Here is a 16,645-nt window from a genome sequence, read left to right on the forward strand (position 1 = left end):
AGGATCCAGTGCCCGGCTCTGGGCTCCCTGCTGGGGCTGGGAAGAGGATCCAGTGCCCGGCTCTGGGCTCCCTGCTGGGGCTGGGAAGAGGATCCAGTGCCCGGCTCTGGGCTCCCTGCTGGGGCTGGGAAGAGGATCCAGTGCCCAGCTCTGGGCTCCCTGCAGGGGCTGGGAAGAGGATCCAGTGCCCAGCTCTGGGCTCCCTGCTGGGGCTGGGAAGAGGATCCAGTGCCCAGCTCTGGGCTCCCTGCTGGGGCTGGGAAGAGGATCCAGTGCCCAGCTCTGGGCTCCCTGCTGGGGCTGGGAAGAGAATCCAGTGCCCAGCTCTGGGCTCCCTGCTGGGGCTGGGAAGAGGATCCAGTGCCCAGCTCTGGGCTCCTTGCTGGGGCTGGGAAGAGGATCCAGTGCCCAGCTCTGGGCTCCCTGCTGGGGCTGGGAAGAGGATCCAGTGCCCAGCTCACTAGCCTAAAGCGCACACATGCCTACTTCTCCACCGGAATATTTATTTGCGGTCCTCGAGAAAGAATGAGGATCGTGGGGCAGCAGAATGGTGATGTAGCTTCCCAAGAACGTGGACACTGATTCTCAGGAACGACAGGACAGAGAATGTGTTCCCAGTAACCTCAGGTGTGCACTGGGCCCGCGCAGCCCAGGGACCCATCTCTGACAGTGGAAGCCCCCCTCCCTCAGCCCATGCCTCTGCAGACCCTGCGCCCAGCAGCCCCCAGTGACGCAGGCCTGCTAGAACTCTTTGTGTTTTATTAATATTTAGAAAAGAACCCAAACCATATCCGGCCCCGCACGGCCCACTCAGGCTGTGTGACCCATCTCTCTGCCCCGCGCCTCTGTCACTCTGCAAGACACCCCGGCCTTCTTTCGGTCCCTGCACTGTGCCAGGCTTGACCCTGCCTTCGGGCCTTTGCACGAGCTGTTCTTCCTGCTGGGACCCTCTTGCCTCAGACCTTCGTAACCTGCATCCTTCGCACTGTTGAGGTCTCGGTCCTGTGTTACCCCTTGCGTCCCAGGGAGCTTTCGCGACCGTCCTAACTACAGTTGTGTCCTCACTCCCAACCTTTACCATGCACGCTGGGGCTGGCAGCTCCCTCTTCCTTTGTCCCTCGACATTGGCATTTGTGGACTTGGGAGAGGGTGAAACTGCATGCACACGCGTGCGCACACGCTCACGCACACACACACACATGCAGCACTTCCCAACAGCGGCAACCCCGTGGGTTAGGAACATAAGTGTCCCCTTGTGGAGTACAGAGATCACCTCATTATAGTGTTTGCCCTCGCCACCCCTAAGTCTGTGGTTCCCATTCTCACCGGAGGAGAGACTCCCCTCAGGACTTAAACACAACAAGGGTGTCCTCATTGCAGTAAAATTAAAAATATAGAGAAGGTGAAGCAACAGTATAAGAACCAGACGTAGCCCCACCACCCAGCGTCTCGGTGTACGCTATGTTCCTGTAGAATAAAACCCCAGCCATGGCTGACCGGCCCCCTGGGACCCCTGCAAACCACGCGGCCTCCACCACCAGCCCTAGGTTCCCCCTTTGGTTCCTCACACCTGCCTGGCCCCTTTCCGGCCCTGGCTGTTTGAGGGGTCTGATGCCTTGTCACCCTAAAGGACACCTCCTTTCTGGTCTTTGTACCTCAGTATTTCTCTACCTCCCCCTGCTTGCTCCCTGTGCTCTACCTGCCAAATGTCGTCATGTCAGGAGTGTCACTTTCTTCTGCACCCGTTGCACTCAGGCAAGTTGGTGTTAGTTGCCACCCCAACCACATTGTATAAGTGTGCTTGCCTTTGCCAGTTCGCCAGAGTCCTGAGTTTCTGTTGATTTAAGTTACGTTTGTCTGATCATTTGAGATAGAATGTTTTTATTCCTCCTTATCCCCCCTTTTTCCTCTTTTGTAAATTGTTCCTCTCCGATTCAATTTTAGGTCACTGTCTTTTTTTTATTATTGTCATTGTTAATTCAGGAGAGCTCTTTATATATGAAAGACCCTAGTCCTTTGCCATGTCTTTTGCAAACACTTTGGGGCTTTTTCCCCCCAGTCATTTGCCCCCATAGGTTGCAAGGCACCTCACACCCAGCTGCTCTGCCAGTAAACTGGTATAGAGGCCACCTCATTTGGGTTTTCCTTGACCTTTCTGTGCCAGAGCCCAGAGTGATGTGGGCATTATGCTGTGGAGGCAAGTAGGGCTTGGAGGTAATAAGAGTGGCTGGGTGAGACTTGCACAGGCTTGGAGAAATGTGTGGGTGCTCAGGAGGGGCCTTGGACCCCAGCTCTCCCGGAGAGGTGGTTGTGCTCTGGGCAAAGTTCCCATGGGTGAGGGTGCTCACACAGGGTAACCTCACCAGAAGGAGAGTCATTTAGTCACCTGTATCCTAGGACCACAAGGTCAGAGGTGGCTTCACAGAGGAGGCCTCCGCCATCCTTACCCTACGATGGCTATTGAGAAGCCTATGGATACCCTTAGCATCTTGGAAATGGCACGCACTGGGAAACTGACTCTGGCCTGAGGAGTTCCACGCAGCTCAGCAGTTCCAGGTCCGATGGAGCCAAACCCGCTCTCCGGGCAGACTGGCCTATCCTGTCTTTTGTCACTGGCTGCTGGGCAGAGTGGCCCAGCCACAATGGATGGAGCCAGCTGGGCACCTCGCCTCGCCCCAGCGCCTTGAGCTCTTTTACCCCCCAGCTGGGAGACCAGGACCAGCCAGTGGAGTCTGAGACTCACCCAGCTCTCCAGGTCTCGGTCCTGGGATGGACCGTGGTAGCTGGGTCCCTCCCCTGCGCCCAGCCAGTGGAGTCTGAGACTCGCTCAGCCCTCCAGCTCTCAGTCCTGGGATGGACCGTGGTAGCTGGGTCCCTCCCCTGCGCCCAGCCAGTGGAGTCTGAGACTCGCTCAGCCCTCCAGGTCTCGGTCCTGGGATGGACCGTGGTAGCTGGGTCCCTCCCCTGCGCCCAGCCAGTGGAGTCTGAGACTCGCCCAGCTCTCCAGGTCTCGGTCCTGGGATGGACCGTGGTAGCTGGGTCCCTCCCCTGCGCCCAGCCAGTGGAGTCTGAGACTCGCCCAGCTCTCCAGGTCTCGGTCCTGGGATGGACCGTGGTAGCTGGGTCCCTCCCCTGCGCCCAGCCAGTGGAGTCTGAGACTCGCCCAGCTCTCCAGGTCTCGGTCCTGGGATGGACCGTGGTAGCTGGGTCCCTCCCCTGCGCCCAGCCAGTGGAGTCTGAGACTCGCTCAGCCCTCCAGGTCTCAGTCCTGGGATGGACCGTGGTAGCTGGGTCCCTCCCCTGCGCCCAGCCAGTGGAGTCTGAGACTCGCTTAGCCCTCCAGGTCTCAGTCCTGGGATGGACCGTGGTAGCTGGGCCCCTTGCTCCTCGTTGCCCGCACAGCCCCACCTTCCCCAACCCCACAGCCCCGAGCAGAGAGGCAGGGGTGCGGCTGAGAGTGAGGCTGGGCCAGCTCCCCGCCCTGCTTCAAGGGAGGTGCCAGATGCTGCGCCCCCGTCCAACCGGGGCACGCTGGGCACCGCCTGCCATATGCTCGCAGATGAGCTTCCATCAGCCGAGCAGGCTGCCCAGCGGGAGATTTGGCACCTGGGCACAGGAGACAGACCAGAGGGGCTGGCTGCCCATGGTGGAGGAAGGGAGGGAGGGGTTTGGCCGCTGGGATTGGGCCTGCAGGGCCCCCTCTTGGCTCTTGGCTATGGGCTGGTCAGCAGAGCAGGTGGGGGGAGGAAAAGGGAGGGTTGGCTGCTCCCCGGAGGAGCCAGGACGCCAGCCAGCCAGCCAGCCAGGATGGGCCTGCTGTGAGCTGCAGATGGCGGCCTCCAGGTCTCAGTGGCTCTCCCCGGGACAGAGCCATCCCAGTGGGGAGCCAGACGTCCCCAGGTTCCTCTCGGGCACCTCCCTCTTGTCGGGGAGGAAGGAGGGACCGGAGGTGACACTGGTGCAGGTGGCTTTGCAGGTCTTCCAGTATTTATTGACCTGCACCCTTGATGGGAGCCCCGGAGCGCCCCCAGAGCGTCCCCCAGAGTGAGGGGGCAGGGAGCGACCCGCCCACCCCTTCCTCACTGCCCTTGTGCGGAGCCAGCAAGGACAGGAACCCACTGGGCATGAAATATTGAGACCCAGTGGGTAAAGGAGGTCAGCCGTCTGCAGGGTCTGTGTGTGTCTAAGGTTGTGCTAGCTTTTCTGTTGGGGTGGAGCCACGTGAAACTTTTTTTTTTTTTTTAAGTTGAAAAGTGATTGATTTTAGGCACATTCATGTGGCTCATCTTAATAGCTTTCTGTCTTTTTCTGTTTCTCACCAGAACAAATTTCCGGAAAAGGATGGGTCCTTTAACTGTTCACATGGACGCGTCCTTTGAAACGGATTTCCTAAGATTATTTATCTGTTCAGGTTTGAGATAGTTTCTGTAGGTCACCTTGGTCATTCTGTGATGTATTTCATTCAGATGTCCAAGATTGCAGCCTAACACTATGTACAAGAGCCTCACAGTTTAGGAAACCTTTCGGTTGTGGTTGTACACCTTTTCTCCTTCCTTCCTGGTGGGTTTGTGTTCTCTTTTATTCATAATCAGACATGACAGGGTACTATCTGGGTTTTGTTGTTGTTACTGTTTTTAGTTTGTTGGTTTGGGGGCTTTATTGACACTCAGTTCTAGGGTGCATTTGTAAGTTTTCAGTTTTTCATAATATTCTAGTTTATTAATATCTACATCTGTTGTTATTAGTTCTCTCTTCCTGCTTTCTTTGGGGGTTTTGTTTGTTTTTTTACTCATTTCTAACTTCTAGAATTGAATACACTTCATTTATTTTCATTCTTTTTTGCTTAAAATAAATACTATTACATTGTGGTCAGCAAGTGTGGCCTGGACAATTTCAGATCCTTGATATTAATTTATACTTACATGTTTCTGTCCATTCATTTTTGTATTTCTAACAGTATTTGTTTAATATATTTCAATAAGATGTTTTTACACACAAAACATTCTTTTATTATTATTATCATTAGGTGAACTTCTTTATTACCTAGTAACAAACTTACTTTCTAAAGAAGCTTACAATGTCTTCTTTAAAACTTGTAAACTTAAAAATTTGGCTTTATTCAGTTATATCCCTCTAAAAAACTTATTTAATATATTTTGATCAGTTTTTCACCTGACCAGGTGGTAGCACAGTGGATAGAACATCAGCTTGGAGACTGAGGATCCAGGTTCGAAACACCCAGGTCTCCGGCTTGAGCGCAGGCTCACCTGCTTGAGTGTGGGGTCGCTGGCTTTAGCGTGGGATCATAAACATGACCCCATGGTGGCCGGATTGAGCCCAATGTCGCTGGCTTGAGCGAGGGGTCACTGGCTCAGCTGGAGGCCTCCCCTCCCCCATCAAGGCACATAATAGAAAGCAATCAATGAACCACTAAAGTGAAGCAACTATGAGCTGATGCTTCTCATCTCTCCCCCTTCCTGTCTCCCTATTCCTCTCTCTCTTTCTCTCTCTAATATATATCTATATATTCATATATAGATCAGTTTTTCAATAGAGTTGCATCTATTTATAATCATTGTTTTTGTTTTTAGATACTTGCTCCTCTGTGATCTTAATATCATCGCAATTGTTTTTTATATAGTATTGACTTTTCTGCTTTATTTTTTTCTTTTGGCATATTATCTGTTATTTCTTTGCTATCTTCTCTGCTGTTTTGTGGTTTTTCAAGAAGCACTGTTTTATCTAATAGCTCTTAGTTGTCAGAGTAAAGTTTGAAATAGCATCTTTTGCATTCTACCTTCTTAAGAGAAAGAGTTGTATTTTCTACCTCATTTTACTTTTTAGGTTGTTAACATAAAGTGAATGTGACCTAAGTGTCCACAATTATTTATACATATATATGCATTGTCTGATGTTCCCTTTGAAACATTTGAAAATTACTTTGATATTTGCCTTCAGTTTTAGAACCAAATTTGAAATCTCTACATTCATTGGTTTCAGTGCTCACCACTGGTATTGTTCATGCTATGACTTTCCCCTCAGAAACTCTTTATTTTTTGATCCATTTCACGGTTTGAAAATATTCTCCAATATTTCTCTCAACCAAGAGACATGATTGGAATAGTTTCAACCCTTGCCTATGCCTTTTGAGAATGCCTTTTGTTTATCATGGCCCGCATACATATAAAACAGTCTAGCTAGGTATAAAATTCTTGGATCACAAACATTTAAGACCTGTGGACAGTTGCCCCATGGTCATCTGGCCAGTTTTTTCTTCTTCTTGATTTTTAATCTGTATGTATTTTTTTCCTCTTGGTTTTTAATCTGTATGTATTTTTTTTCCCTCATCCTGTTATTGCATATGTTTTGCAAAGATGTATCTGGGTAATGGCCTCTTTTTCTTGATCTAAAAAAAAAAAGAAAACCTTCAGTGAGCCCTCCCCTTGTGCATGTGTAGGTGCGTCTTTAGCTGAGGAACCTGCTATTGCTTACTGTTTCTATTCCGCTGGCCTCCGCTGCGGTTCTCTGCCCACTGTGCATCACCTCGCCGCCCCTCACCCTCGCGCCCTAATCGCTTTCTCTTTCATACTTTCCACGTCTCTCCCCTTTCCTGCTGAGTGTTGGGAGAGCTTCTCTGGTGGGTTCTGCATGTTTCTGAATCCGTTTCCCACAGCGCCATTTTCCTTTCGTTAGCCTCTGAAGTGCGTTTTAATTGTGCTACTGCGTGTTTAGGTGTTTGTGTTTTCAGCTCTTCTCTCTCTTGTATGTCACCTTTTCTGTGTCATCCTAGGGCCTGTTCAGCTTAGCCTCGTCTTCCCTTACGACTTTCTTCCATGTCATAGAGGACGCATCTTTTTAGAATTATTTTTTTTTGTTTACTTTGCCATGCTCATTCGGGTACATATTGTCTGCGGCTGTTTTTCCAGCCATGGCAACAGAATCTGACCAGTTGTGGTCCAGACCGTATGACTTGCAAAGCCTAACATATTTACTTTTGGCACTTTGCAAAAAAACCAAAACAAAACAATAACAACAACAACAACAAAGTTGCAGATCTCTGTACCCGCCTGGCGACTGGGTTCCCGTCTTCGCTCCGAGCTGCACAGCAGAACGATGTGTGTAGCTCCTTCTCCAGCTCCTAGTTCTGTCCAGCCTCTCGCCTCGACCCGCTTCTGCCCGGCAGACGTGCTGTTCTTCTGTGGCTGCTGCCCGAGCGTCTGATTCTCTGCATCAGTAACTGAGATGAAAACACGGGTTCGGATACCTCCTGCAAACACGGTCTTCCCAGTCCCTGCCCTTCCTCGAGCTTCCCCTCCCTGGCGGGGGCCAGCGCCTCCAGTGCACCCCCCACTTCCTGCCCATTTGTTTTCTGGTTGTTGTCTCTCTGTCATTTCCTCCTCCCCCCCTTTTTTTAAGGATCTTTGTATTCATCAGACAAAGAACTGTGTCCAGAGGTAAAAACCTGGACAGGTTTAGCTTGTTCCACCACCATCTGCCTTTAATTAATAGAGATTGCTCCCAGATTCCAACATTGGGTCATCTATCAGTTTAGTTTTTGGCATTCATGCGACTTTTCTTCCTTTCTTTTTCTTTCTTTCTTTCTTTCTTTCTTTCTTTCTTTCTCTTTCTTTCTTTCTTCTTTCTTTCTTTCTTTCTTTCTTTTTTTCATTGTCTTTATAGCTATTTTGGAACAGAGCAAGGAGGGGCTGCATGGGTGACTGCCAAGTAGATGCCACATTGAAGGACTCAGCGCTGCACTGGAAGGCTGTGGTTTGTCCGTCTTGAAGCAGTCTCTGTAGCTGTGTGCGTTTGCTAAAAAAGAGAAAAAACAGGCGCGTTTTCCTCAGCCAGGGACCACTTGTCCAATGACCTCAGTTCTCTGGAACACAACCAAGACAAAGAGTCCAGCAGCGGCCCGAGAGCTGCCGCAGCGTCCACGCTCCGGGGGTGATTCCCTGTCCCCAAAGGGACCGTCTCAGTCTCAGTCTCTTCCTCCAAGCCCACTGACCCACGTTTAGTGTCATCCTAACGAGCCGGGCCTTTCTGTGGTCCTAGCTCACAGCTCAATTGGAAGCAGCAAATCTGGAGAGAGGAGGGGACATTTTATGACAAACGCACACTGACCAGATAGAAAGGAAAGACATAGGTCTCCCCCGCCCCCCCCCACGGCTGACACACGCACATGTACACGCACACACATGCACACGCATAGCCATGGTGTTCAGAAGCTGGCAGCATTTTCTGTGGGGGCACCAGCCAGTTCCTCTGTGTGAGACACCTGTCTGCTGTCACCTCTCTGGTCCTTTCCTCCGCCAGGCTGGGTGCTCTGTGCAAATCATGGGTGCAGGGGCCTGCCCCCTCCTTCCATAGCTGCAGCGGGTTCAGACAGTGGTCTCTAACCCTGGCTGCCCGTTAAGGTCACCTGGGGAACTTGAACAGTCTGGACACTCAGGCTGCCCCCTTAACCAAGGATGCCCGGGTGTCGTGGGGGTGGGGCTCGGTGTCAGTGTTTGGTTGGGAGCCAGGGGCGTCAGGAGGACAGACTCTGCAGCCAGTCTGCTGTAACGTGGGGCTCATGGGCACACAGAGAGCCAAGCTGAGGGCCTCACTAGCGCCACGGCTGGGGCGCCCTCTGGGTGTGTGCGGGGGCGGCTGTGATCGGTCCGGCAGGGTCTGAGATGTGGGTGTGTGCGGGGGCGGCTGTGATCGGTCGGGCAGGGTCTGAGATGTGGGTGTGTGCGGGGGCGGCTGTGATCGGTCCGGCAGGGTCTGAGATGTGGGTGTGTGCGGGGGCGGCTGTGATCGGTCCGGCAGGGTCTGAGATGTGGGTGTGTGCGGGGGCGGCTGTGATCGGTCCGGCAGGGTCTGAGATGTGGGTGTGTGCGGGGGCGGCTGTGATCGGTCCGGCAGGGTCTGAGATGTGGGTGTGTGCGGGGGCGGCTGTGATCGGTCCGGCAGGGTCTGAGCTGCAGCTAGTGAGGCAGCGGCGGATGCCACACAGTCTAGCACCACGTCTGTCTCGGGTGGACACTTGGCTCTGAGGAGAAGAGCTGTCGATGTCACTAGGAGCCCGGGAGAGGGATGGAGCGGGCAGTGGGAGGCCGGGAAGGCCGAGGGGCAGGGGTGGGTTGTCGCAGGGCCCAGCCACCTTCCCTTCTGCTCCATGGTGCGGAGCTTACTCGGGGCGAGCGCCCGGGAACCTCTCTGTCCTCTGGTTTCCTTGCCTCGAGGAGGGGTCCAGTTCCCACTCAGGGGGGGTGTTGCCTTGCGGTTCTGACAGCTGACGTGTGGCAGGGCCGTCTCCCCTCCCAGGCTGACCACCTCCGGGCCGAGACAGAGGGCCAGGCCTCGACCCATGCAGGGAAGGCAGGGGGTAGGCCCGTGACTTTCATTAAAAAAAGGACGAAAAGGTGACGAGAGTGGAGTCAGGGCAGTCCCTGTAATAACCTCACCTGGCTCTGCTTGCATTCCAGTCCGCTTCCCTGAGCGGAGAGAGCATGGCCAGGTTCCAGCCGCTTGCTCACGACCACGAGGGCTGACGCACAGCTTGGGTCCGGCTGCTGCGGTGGCTCTGCTGTGGGCGTCATCTGTCCCTGAGCTGAGCTGGCAGAGACGCGGCCGGGAGCGGCCATTCCCAACCGCAGGGCGCGTCGTGGCGTGACGATGATGGTGACGATGATGGTGACGCTGCCATTCGTCTGTGTGCGTCTGGTCGCTGTCCCCTGTCAGCGCCCAGGCGGGTCGGGGGCTTGGGCCGCAGGAGAGCAGGCCGGGGGCTGTTTCCCTGTCAGTTCCTGAGGCTGGTTCCTAGCTTAGTGCCCCAGGAGGCTGACTCAGGAGGCACTAGGGGTCTGCTAGGCTCGGATGCCCAGAACAGCGGGATGGGGCTGTTTGGACTTGAATTGAGGCACCAGTGGGCTCCGGGACTGACTCTTGGGTGAACTCTGAATGCTTCTTGCGGACCTCGGCCGTGGTTTGGGGGTGGGGGTGAGGTGGGAGGCCTGACCTCATCCTCTGGCTTCGTCCTGGGCCCCCATGCAGATCACTTCTTACCCCAAACTTGGCCTCGGTTTTCCGCTCTGCAGAATGTGTGGCTGGCAGCTGCTCCCGGCGGTTACTTCTGTGTCTGTGCCTGGGTCCCCTCGACCTTTTTAGTCCCCCGTCCCCAGCCCTCATGGGGACACATCCCCAGCCCACTTCTGCCACGCCACACCGCGCTGTCGTGTCATTGCCCTGGGGGCCCCGGCCAGCCTGGCTGGTCTTCCCCGCCAGCGATCCAAGAGCTGCTGGAGCGCAGGACACGCCTCGCCCCAACTCCGAGCCCAGCACCCTGCTCGCACCGAGGGGAGCCTGCCGGTGTTTACAGAGACACGGCGTGTCGTAACCGGGACAGAGGTCTCGCCGTCTCAGCCTGGCGTTCGCGGCCCAGTCTGGGCGCTGGCTGGCAGCAGGCCTCTCGCCGTCTCGGTCTAGCGTTCATGGCCCAGTCTGGGTGCTGGCTGGCAGCAGGCCTCTCGCCGTCTCGGTCTAGCGTTCGCGGCCCAGTCTGGGTGCTGGCTGGCAGCAGGCCTCGGCTCTTGTGTTTCCGGGATGGGAATCACACCCACACATCCAAGAATGGTTGTGAGAATGGAATGAGACGCAGCATGGCAGACAGCGGGGCAGAGCAGGCTGGAAGGATGAACGAGGCCCCTGTGGCGGGCTGGCCGCCAGGCGTGGACCGAGAGAAGGAGTCGTGCCACCACCTCGTCTAAAGAGCAGAGAGCGCTAGCAGGCAGAGGGCGGGATGGGCCGGGGCGGGGGGTGGGGGGCCACAGGCCACCCCCAGGAGGAGCAGGCCCCAGGCCCTGCACACCCTGCCCGCTCACACTCGGCCTGTGGGAAGCCCCAGAGTGATACCCAGCGGCACCGGCCAGGCCTTCCCGGTCCCGTCTCGCAGCAGTAGGGCCCATTAGAACTGAACTGTTCTTTGGGGGGCATTTTATTTGCACACTCCAGTAGAGTGGACACCAAAGGGGCTTTCTAATACTTCATGGGCTGCTAATTTCCCCTGTGACCTCTTTTGTTGGGGGCTGACCCCTGCCAGAGGCTCCGCGCCATGAAAGCCAGCGCCTGACACAGACCTGGGGCACGGGGTGACAATGAGGCCTCTATTGGCTTTAATCAGGCTCCACTTGTGTCTTAAGAACGGGGGGATTTGTGTGGTGCTCCGAAGCCCTGGGTGGCACAGAACAGGAGCCCCCAGAGTCCTTCACGGAGGCTGGGGGGTGGAGGGGGCTACAGGCTGCAGCTAAAGCATTCGTCAGGACGTGGGGGGGGGGGGTCAGCAAGGCCCTTTGTCCCAAGCGCCTCTTTAGAAGCCAGGCCTGCCTGAAAGGTCGCCGGCCGGCCCACCCGCCCAGCCAGGCCCGTGGGTATCGCAGGCCCTGGGTGTTCAGGGAGGCGGCCTCCCGCCCGCCAGACCGCCGGCCTATTCAGCACCCGCTTAATTAGGTTTTGTCTGTGCTCTCCCCTCCCCTGCAGACTGCGAGTCCTACTGCAAGGCCTCCAAAGGGAAGCTGAAGATTAACATGAAAAAGTACTGCAAGAAGGACTATGGTGAGTAAGGGAGGGGGCAGGGCGGGCTTGGGGTGCAAGTGGTCCCAAGCGGGTGGGGGTAGGGAAGACCCCGTGACCGAACAGGAGCTGAGCGGGGCCGATCCCACGCCCAAGAGTCTCTCTCTCCCATCGTGGTCCTCGGAGGCAGGGTGCCCGTCCAGGCAGCGCCCAGGCCCTGGGCTCGGTCCTCAGAGGCAGGGCGCCCGTCCGGGCAGCGCCCAGGCCCTGGACTCGGTCCTCGGAGGCAGGGCGCCCGTCCAGGCAGCGCCCAGGCCCTGGACTCGGTCCTCGGAGGCAGGACGCCCGTCCGGGCAGCGCCCGGGCCCTGGACTCGGTCCTCGGAGGCAGGGCGCCCGTCCGGGCAGCACCCGGGCCATGGACTCGGTCCTCGGAGGCAGGACGCCCGTCCGGGCAGCACCCGGGCCCTGGGCTCGGTCCTCGGAGGCAGGGCGCCCGTCCGGGCAGCGCCCGGGCCCTGGGCTCGGTCCTCGGAGGCAGGGCGCCCATCCGGGCAGCGCACGGGCCCTGGACTCGGTCCTCGGAGGCAGGGCGCCCGTGAGGGCAGCGCCCGGGCCCTGGGCTCGGTCCTCGGAGGCAGGGCGCCCGTGAGGGCAGCGCCCGGGCCCTGGGCTCGGTCCTCGGAGGCAGGGCACCCATCCGGGCAGCGCCCGGGCCCTGGGCTCGGTCCTCGGAGGCAGGGCGCCCGTGAGGGCAGCGCCTGGGCCCTGGGCTCGGTCCTCGGAGGCAGGGTGCCCGTCTGGGCAGCACGAAGGCCCTGGACTCCCAGGCTAGCCTCCGGCCTTCAGTGACCCCCCTCCATTCTGCGGACATTCAGCCTGAGTCTTTGTTGCTCAGAGTGAGGTCCATGGAATGTCTAAAATGCAGATTCCCGAAGCGACCTCCCGTGGGGTGGGGGTGGGGGGTGGGTTGACTCCAGAAGGGGCTGAGGTGAGCTGGGGCATCTGCATTTTAAACAAACAGCTCACTGGTCATTCTGATGCCCCTGAAGTTTGAGTACAACAAAGGGGGGCTCTCCTTGGGCCTTTCCCAGCAGGGAGCTCAGGGGCCCACAGCCTTGTGAACCACCTTGTGAACTCCCCTGAGCCCTCATGCTCCCTAAACTAGGAAGGGGCTGCCCCATCCCCCATTCTCAGCACCCTTGTCTCGTGGGGTGTCGTCCTCCCCCCCCCCCCCCGCTGCCTTGAGCACTTGCTGAGAAACCCCTTGTGCCAGCCCCGCCCCGGGGGAGGTGAGGAGCCAGCCTTGTGGTTTCTGGTTCCTGAGAGGGTGCTCACAGAGTGACTTCAGTCCTGGTGGGCAGGAGGCCACCAGGGTGCCTGCAGGGCGCGGAGCCGAATCAGCCCACGGGCAGTTGGGCACAGGAGCTGAGAGGGCACCTCAGTGGGATGTGCAAACAGAAGTCCCGGGAGGATCACTCATCCAGCTGCCCGCTGGCAGAGCTGAGAGGGCCCCGGGTAGAGACGGGGTGCCTGCCTGGGCGGCCAGGCCCTCTCCCCTAGCCAGGACTTGCACAGCCTAGAGGCAGGCCGAGGGGCTCTGAGCCCAGGCCTGGTGCTGTCCCCCACGGGGTGGGGGCGGGGGGCGGGGGCAGGCTGTTCTTGACCTGGCAGGTCGGGCTGGTTTGGGCTGGCCTGGGCCCTCCTGTTTCCAACCCCTGACAGTTCACTCGGCCACCTCTGCACTCGGCTGAATGTTGCCCGATCTCACCTGTCCCCTCTCCAACTGGTCCCTGGGGGCGAATTCCCCCCCAGGGTCTCCGTGGCCCTGCCAACTCCACCTTCGCTCTGGACTCCTCTTGGAAAGTGGAGCGGCCTCTTTGTTCTAGCCAGTGTCCCAGCTCTGCCCCGGCTCTGCCCCTCCGGTGGGACCTGCCGCAGGTCCAGTTGCTTATCTGAGCCTCAGTTTCCTTGTCTGTAGCACAGACGTGATGCATGTGCCATGCGTGCCTGGGTGTAACACAGACGTGATGCGTGTACCGTGTGTGCCTGGGTGTAACACAGACGTGATGCATGTACCGTGCGTGCCTGGGTGTAACACAGACGTGATGCGTGTACCGTGCATGCCTGGGTGTAACACAGACGTGATGCGTGTACCATGCGGGCCTGGGTGTAACACAGACGTGATGCGTGTACCATGCGGGCCTGGGTGTAACACAGACGTGATGCGTGTACCATGCGGGCCTGGGTGTAACACAGACGTGATGCGTGTACCGTGCGTGCCTGGGTGTAACACAGACGTGATGCGTGTACCGTGCGTGCCTGGGTGTAACACAGACGTGATGCAGTCAGCGTGCGTGCCTGGGTGTAACACAGATGTGATGCGTGTACCGTGCGTGCCTGGGTGTAACACAGACGTGATGCGTGTACCGTGCGTGCCTGGGTGTAACACAGATGTGATGCAGTCAGCGTGCGTGCCTGGGTGTAACACAGACGTGATGCAGTCAGCGTGCACGCCTGGGCAGCCCCAGCACCCAGCACAGGGCCTGGTGTCTGGCAGGCTCCCAGTGTAGAATGACCTCTGTTAGTCCACAGGAAGCTGGGTGGGAAGGGAGGAGGGCAGTGATGGAGATGGAACGCATGGGCCGGAAGTGAGGCCCCCTGATGAGGAGGCCTGTTATCCCAGGTGCACACTCCCAGCCTCCTGACCCCAGGGGTTCCAGCAGCCCAACCTCAGAATCCTGGCCCCGTGGGCTTCCTGACCAGGGCAGTGCTTGAACTAAATGTGAGGACTTTTTTCTTTAATAAGGACAATAACTAGGACCAGTTAGAATGAAATGAATGATGAGACCCAAAGGAACCCAAGGGAATTTTGAGAGGGGGCCAGGTCTTCCCACTCAAACCCCTCTGGGCTCCCACAGTAAGTTCCTCAAAGCCCCTCAAAGGGTTTGCGTCCCATGGCGGTGCAGAAACTCACACACACACACACACACACACACACACGGTGCAGAAACTTACACACACACACACACACACACACGGTGCAGAAACTTACACACACACACACACACACACACACACACACTGGAAAGCAAACTTTGATTTTGAAAACAAACTTTGAAGCAGATTCGCAATAAAGGAGTCACTGTCTTTGAGCCCGGGGCGGGGGGTGGGGATAGCCTCAGGAGGGGCCCCCGTGGTTTTGGATGAAGCTTGTGTGGCCCTAGGTGTGTGAGTTTGCTGGGGACCTCAAGGGAGCCTCCTGTGGGATGAGGACCCGGGCAGGAGGGCCTGAGGGGTCTGCCATGGGCGCAGGCTGGGGTCTGGGAGCTGAGCCGGGCTATCCTTGCAGGCTCAGAGAGCCTGGAGTCACGGGGAAGAGCCCCACACCCCTCGCCATGTCTCCCTTCTTCCCCTCCCCCTGCCCAGAACAGGGCAGGAAGGAGAAGGAACAGGTGGCCTGCTCGGGAAGGGTTGTTCTCTCTTGAGTCTGGAAGCATCCTCAAGTAGACGCGGCCATGTAGAGAGGGCTCGGAGGAGAGAAGAACTGAGCAGGCTTTCTGTAAGGTGTTGACCCACAGTCCCCCTTCTGTTTGTTAAGGGAAGAAAAAGGATGAATTGGACTTTTATTTAAGTTACCAAAACGGACCCCTGGTTCTATTTGACTCACTCCTGTTTTGTTCTCTTCTGACTTCTTGTCCTCAATGGGATTCTACCACTCTCGGCCCTGCTATTCCTGAGGACACTCTGGCCCTCCAGAGCTCACCGGCAGGCCCCTCTCTGTGCCGAAGGGACCCCAGCCCCTCCTGAGCCACCTCCGTGCAAGAGGGCGCCCTCAGCCACAGGGCTTCTCTCCTGCTGGTGGGGACCGGTGGGCGGGGCGCAGTCTGTGGGTCAGGTGGACCTCTGCTCCCTGCCTCAGCCCTGTTGTCCCCTCTCCCCGACTCCCTCGTGGGTTATCGGAACAAAGCAGCTGTCAAAGAAGGTGGGCTTCAATTTCCTCAAGTCATAGGTGGCACCTCGGCCCAGCTGTGGAAGGTGCCTTGCCCAGTGGAGGCCCAGCCTCCTGCTCCTTCCTCAGATCTGTCCCCAGGCCCCCCTCCCCTGCTCCTCCCCGCATCACATTGAGCCCCAGGGCCCTACCTGTTCAAGGGCAAGAGGGGCCAGGAACGGCCTCACATGCTCGCCTTTGCAGACGTCACGGGGGCCACACCTGCTCCTGCCCCTACACCCGCTGCCAGGCGCCCTGCCCGGTCCAGCGTCCTCATTTCTGTGGCCAGACTCGAGGAGCGTCAAATGCAGGGGAGACCTGGAGTGCCCCTCAGGGCGCGGACGAGGTCTGAAGCTATTGTGCTGTCACTTGCATGTCCGGCTCACCACAGTCCCCGGTCCCCAGTCTCCAAGGGCAGGACTGGCATGCCTCTCCCATTCTTCTCAAAGCATTGGGGGGCTTCTGGGCCCCAGGACTGTCCCTAATACTCTTGGGAGTCACCTAAAATTTGGAAGCATCCCCGCCCAGCTCAACATCATCGAGGCCTGTTTATTCAGACAGGAGGCGGGGCAAAAGAAGAATTAGAAACAGGACCGCAAGAAGAGCCCAGCAAGGTGGGTGGGCCAGGCCTCAGGGACAGGCTCAGTAAGGAAGGAGTGAGGGGCTCCCACCGGGTCTGGGCTGGGCCCACGCACAGGTCCGGGCTCAGTCTGTGAGGCCTTGTGGAGAATCTTCCCTGTATCCTGTTGGGCCCCTGGGCCCCTGAAGCAAGTGTGAGCAGAGGAGTTCCCCCCCTACACTGGCCACTGGGGGAGGGGGATGAGCAGGAAGGGGATGAGGAGGGGCCTCTTGGGGATGGGTGAGTGGGGGAGGCCGGGAGGCAGACAGGGACCGAGGGACAGGGACAGGGACAGGGACTGCATAATCTCTGCTCTCTGACACCCGGCGGGTGGCCAATTAGGAAACACATTCCCTTCACTTCCAGACAGGGCACTGGGACGTTCCAGAAGCTGCTAATTAGGACCTGGGGCCTGCTGCCCCTGCTGGGTGAAGAGCCAGCCAGTCCTCCTCGAAGGCCAGCTCGCGGGAGTCCTGGCGT

At 57.3% G+C, this 16,645-nt stretch overlaps 1 protein-coding gene across 2 annotated transcripts in view; it reads left to right on the top strand.

Moving 5' to 3' along the window:
* NTN1 (netrin 1) overlaps positions 1-16,645 on the top strand; it is a 213,781-nt gene that overhangs the window by 178,680 nt on the left and 18,456 nt on the right. For both annotated transcript variants that reach the window (XM_066264266.1, XM_066264267.1), the window contains exon 6: positions 11,524-11,598. In XM_066264266.1, the coding sequence (XP_066120363.1) occupies positions 11,524-11,598 (75 nt within the window). The remainder of the gene's footprint in view (positions 1-11,523; positions 11,599-16,645) is intronic.

Source organism: Saccopteryx bilineata, chromosome 2 (assembly GCF_036850765.1).
Source record: "Saccopteryx bilineata isolate mSacBil1 chromosome 2, mSacBil1_pri_phased_curated, whole genome shotgun sequence".
NCBI lineage: Eukaryota > Metazoa > Chordata > Mammalia > Chiroptera > Emballonuridae > Saccopteryx > Saccopteryx bilineata.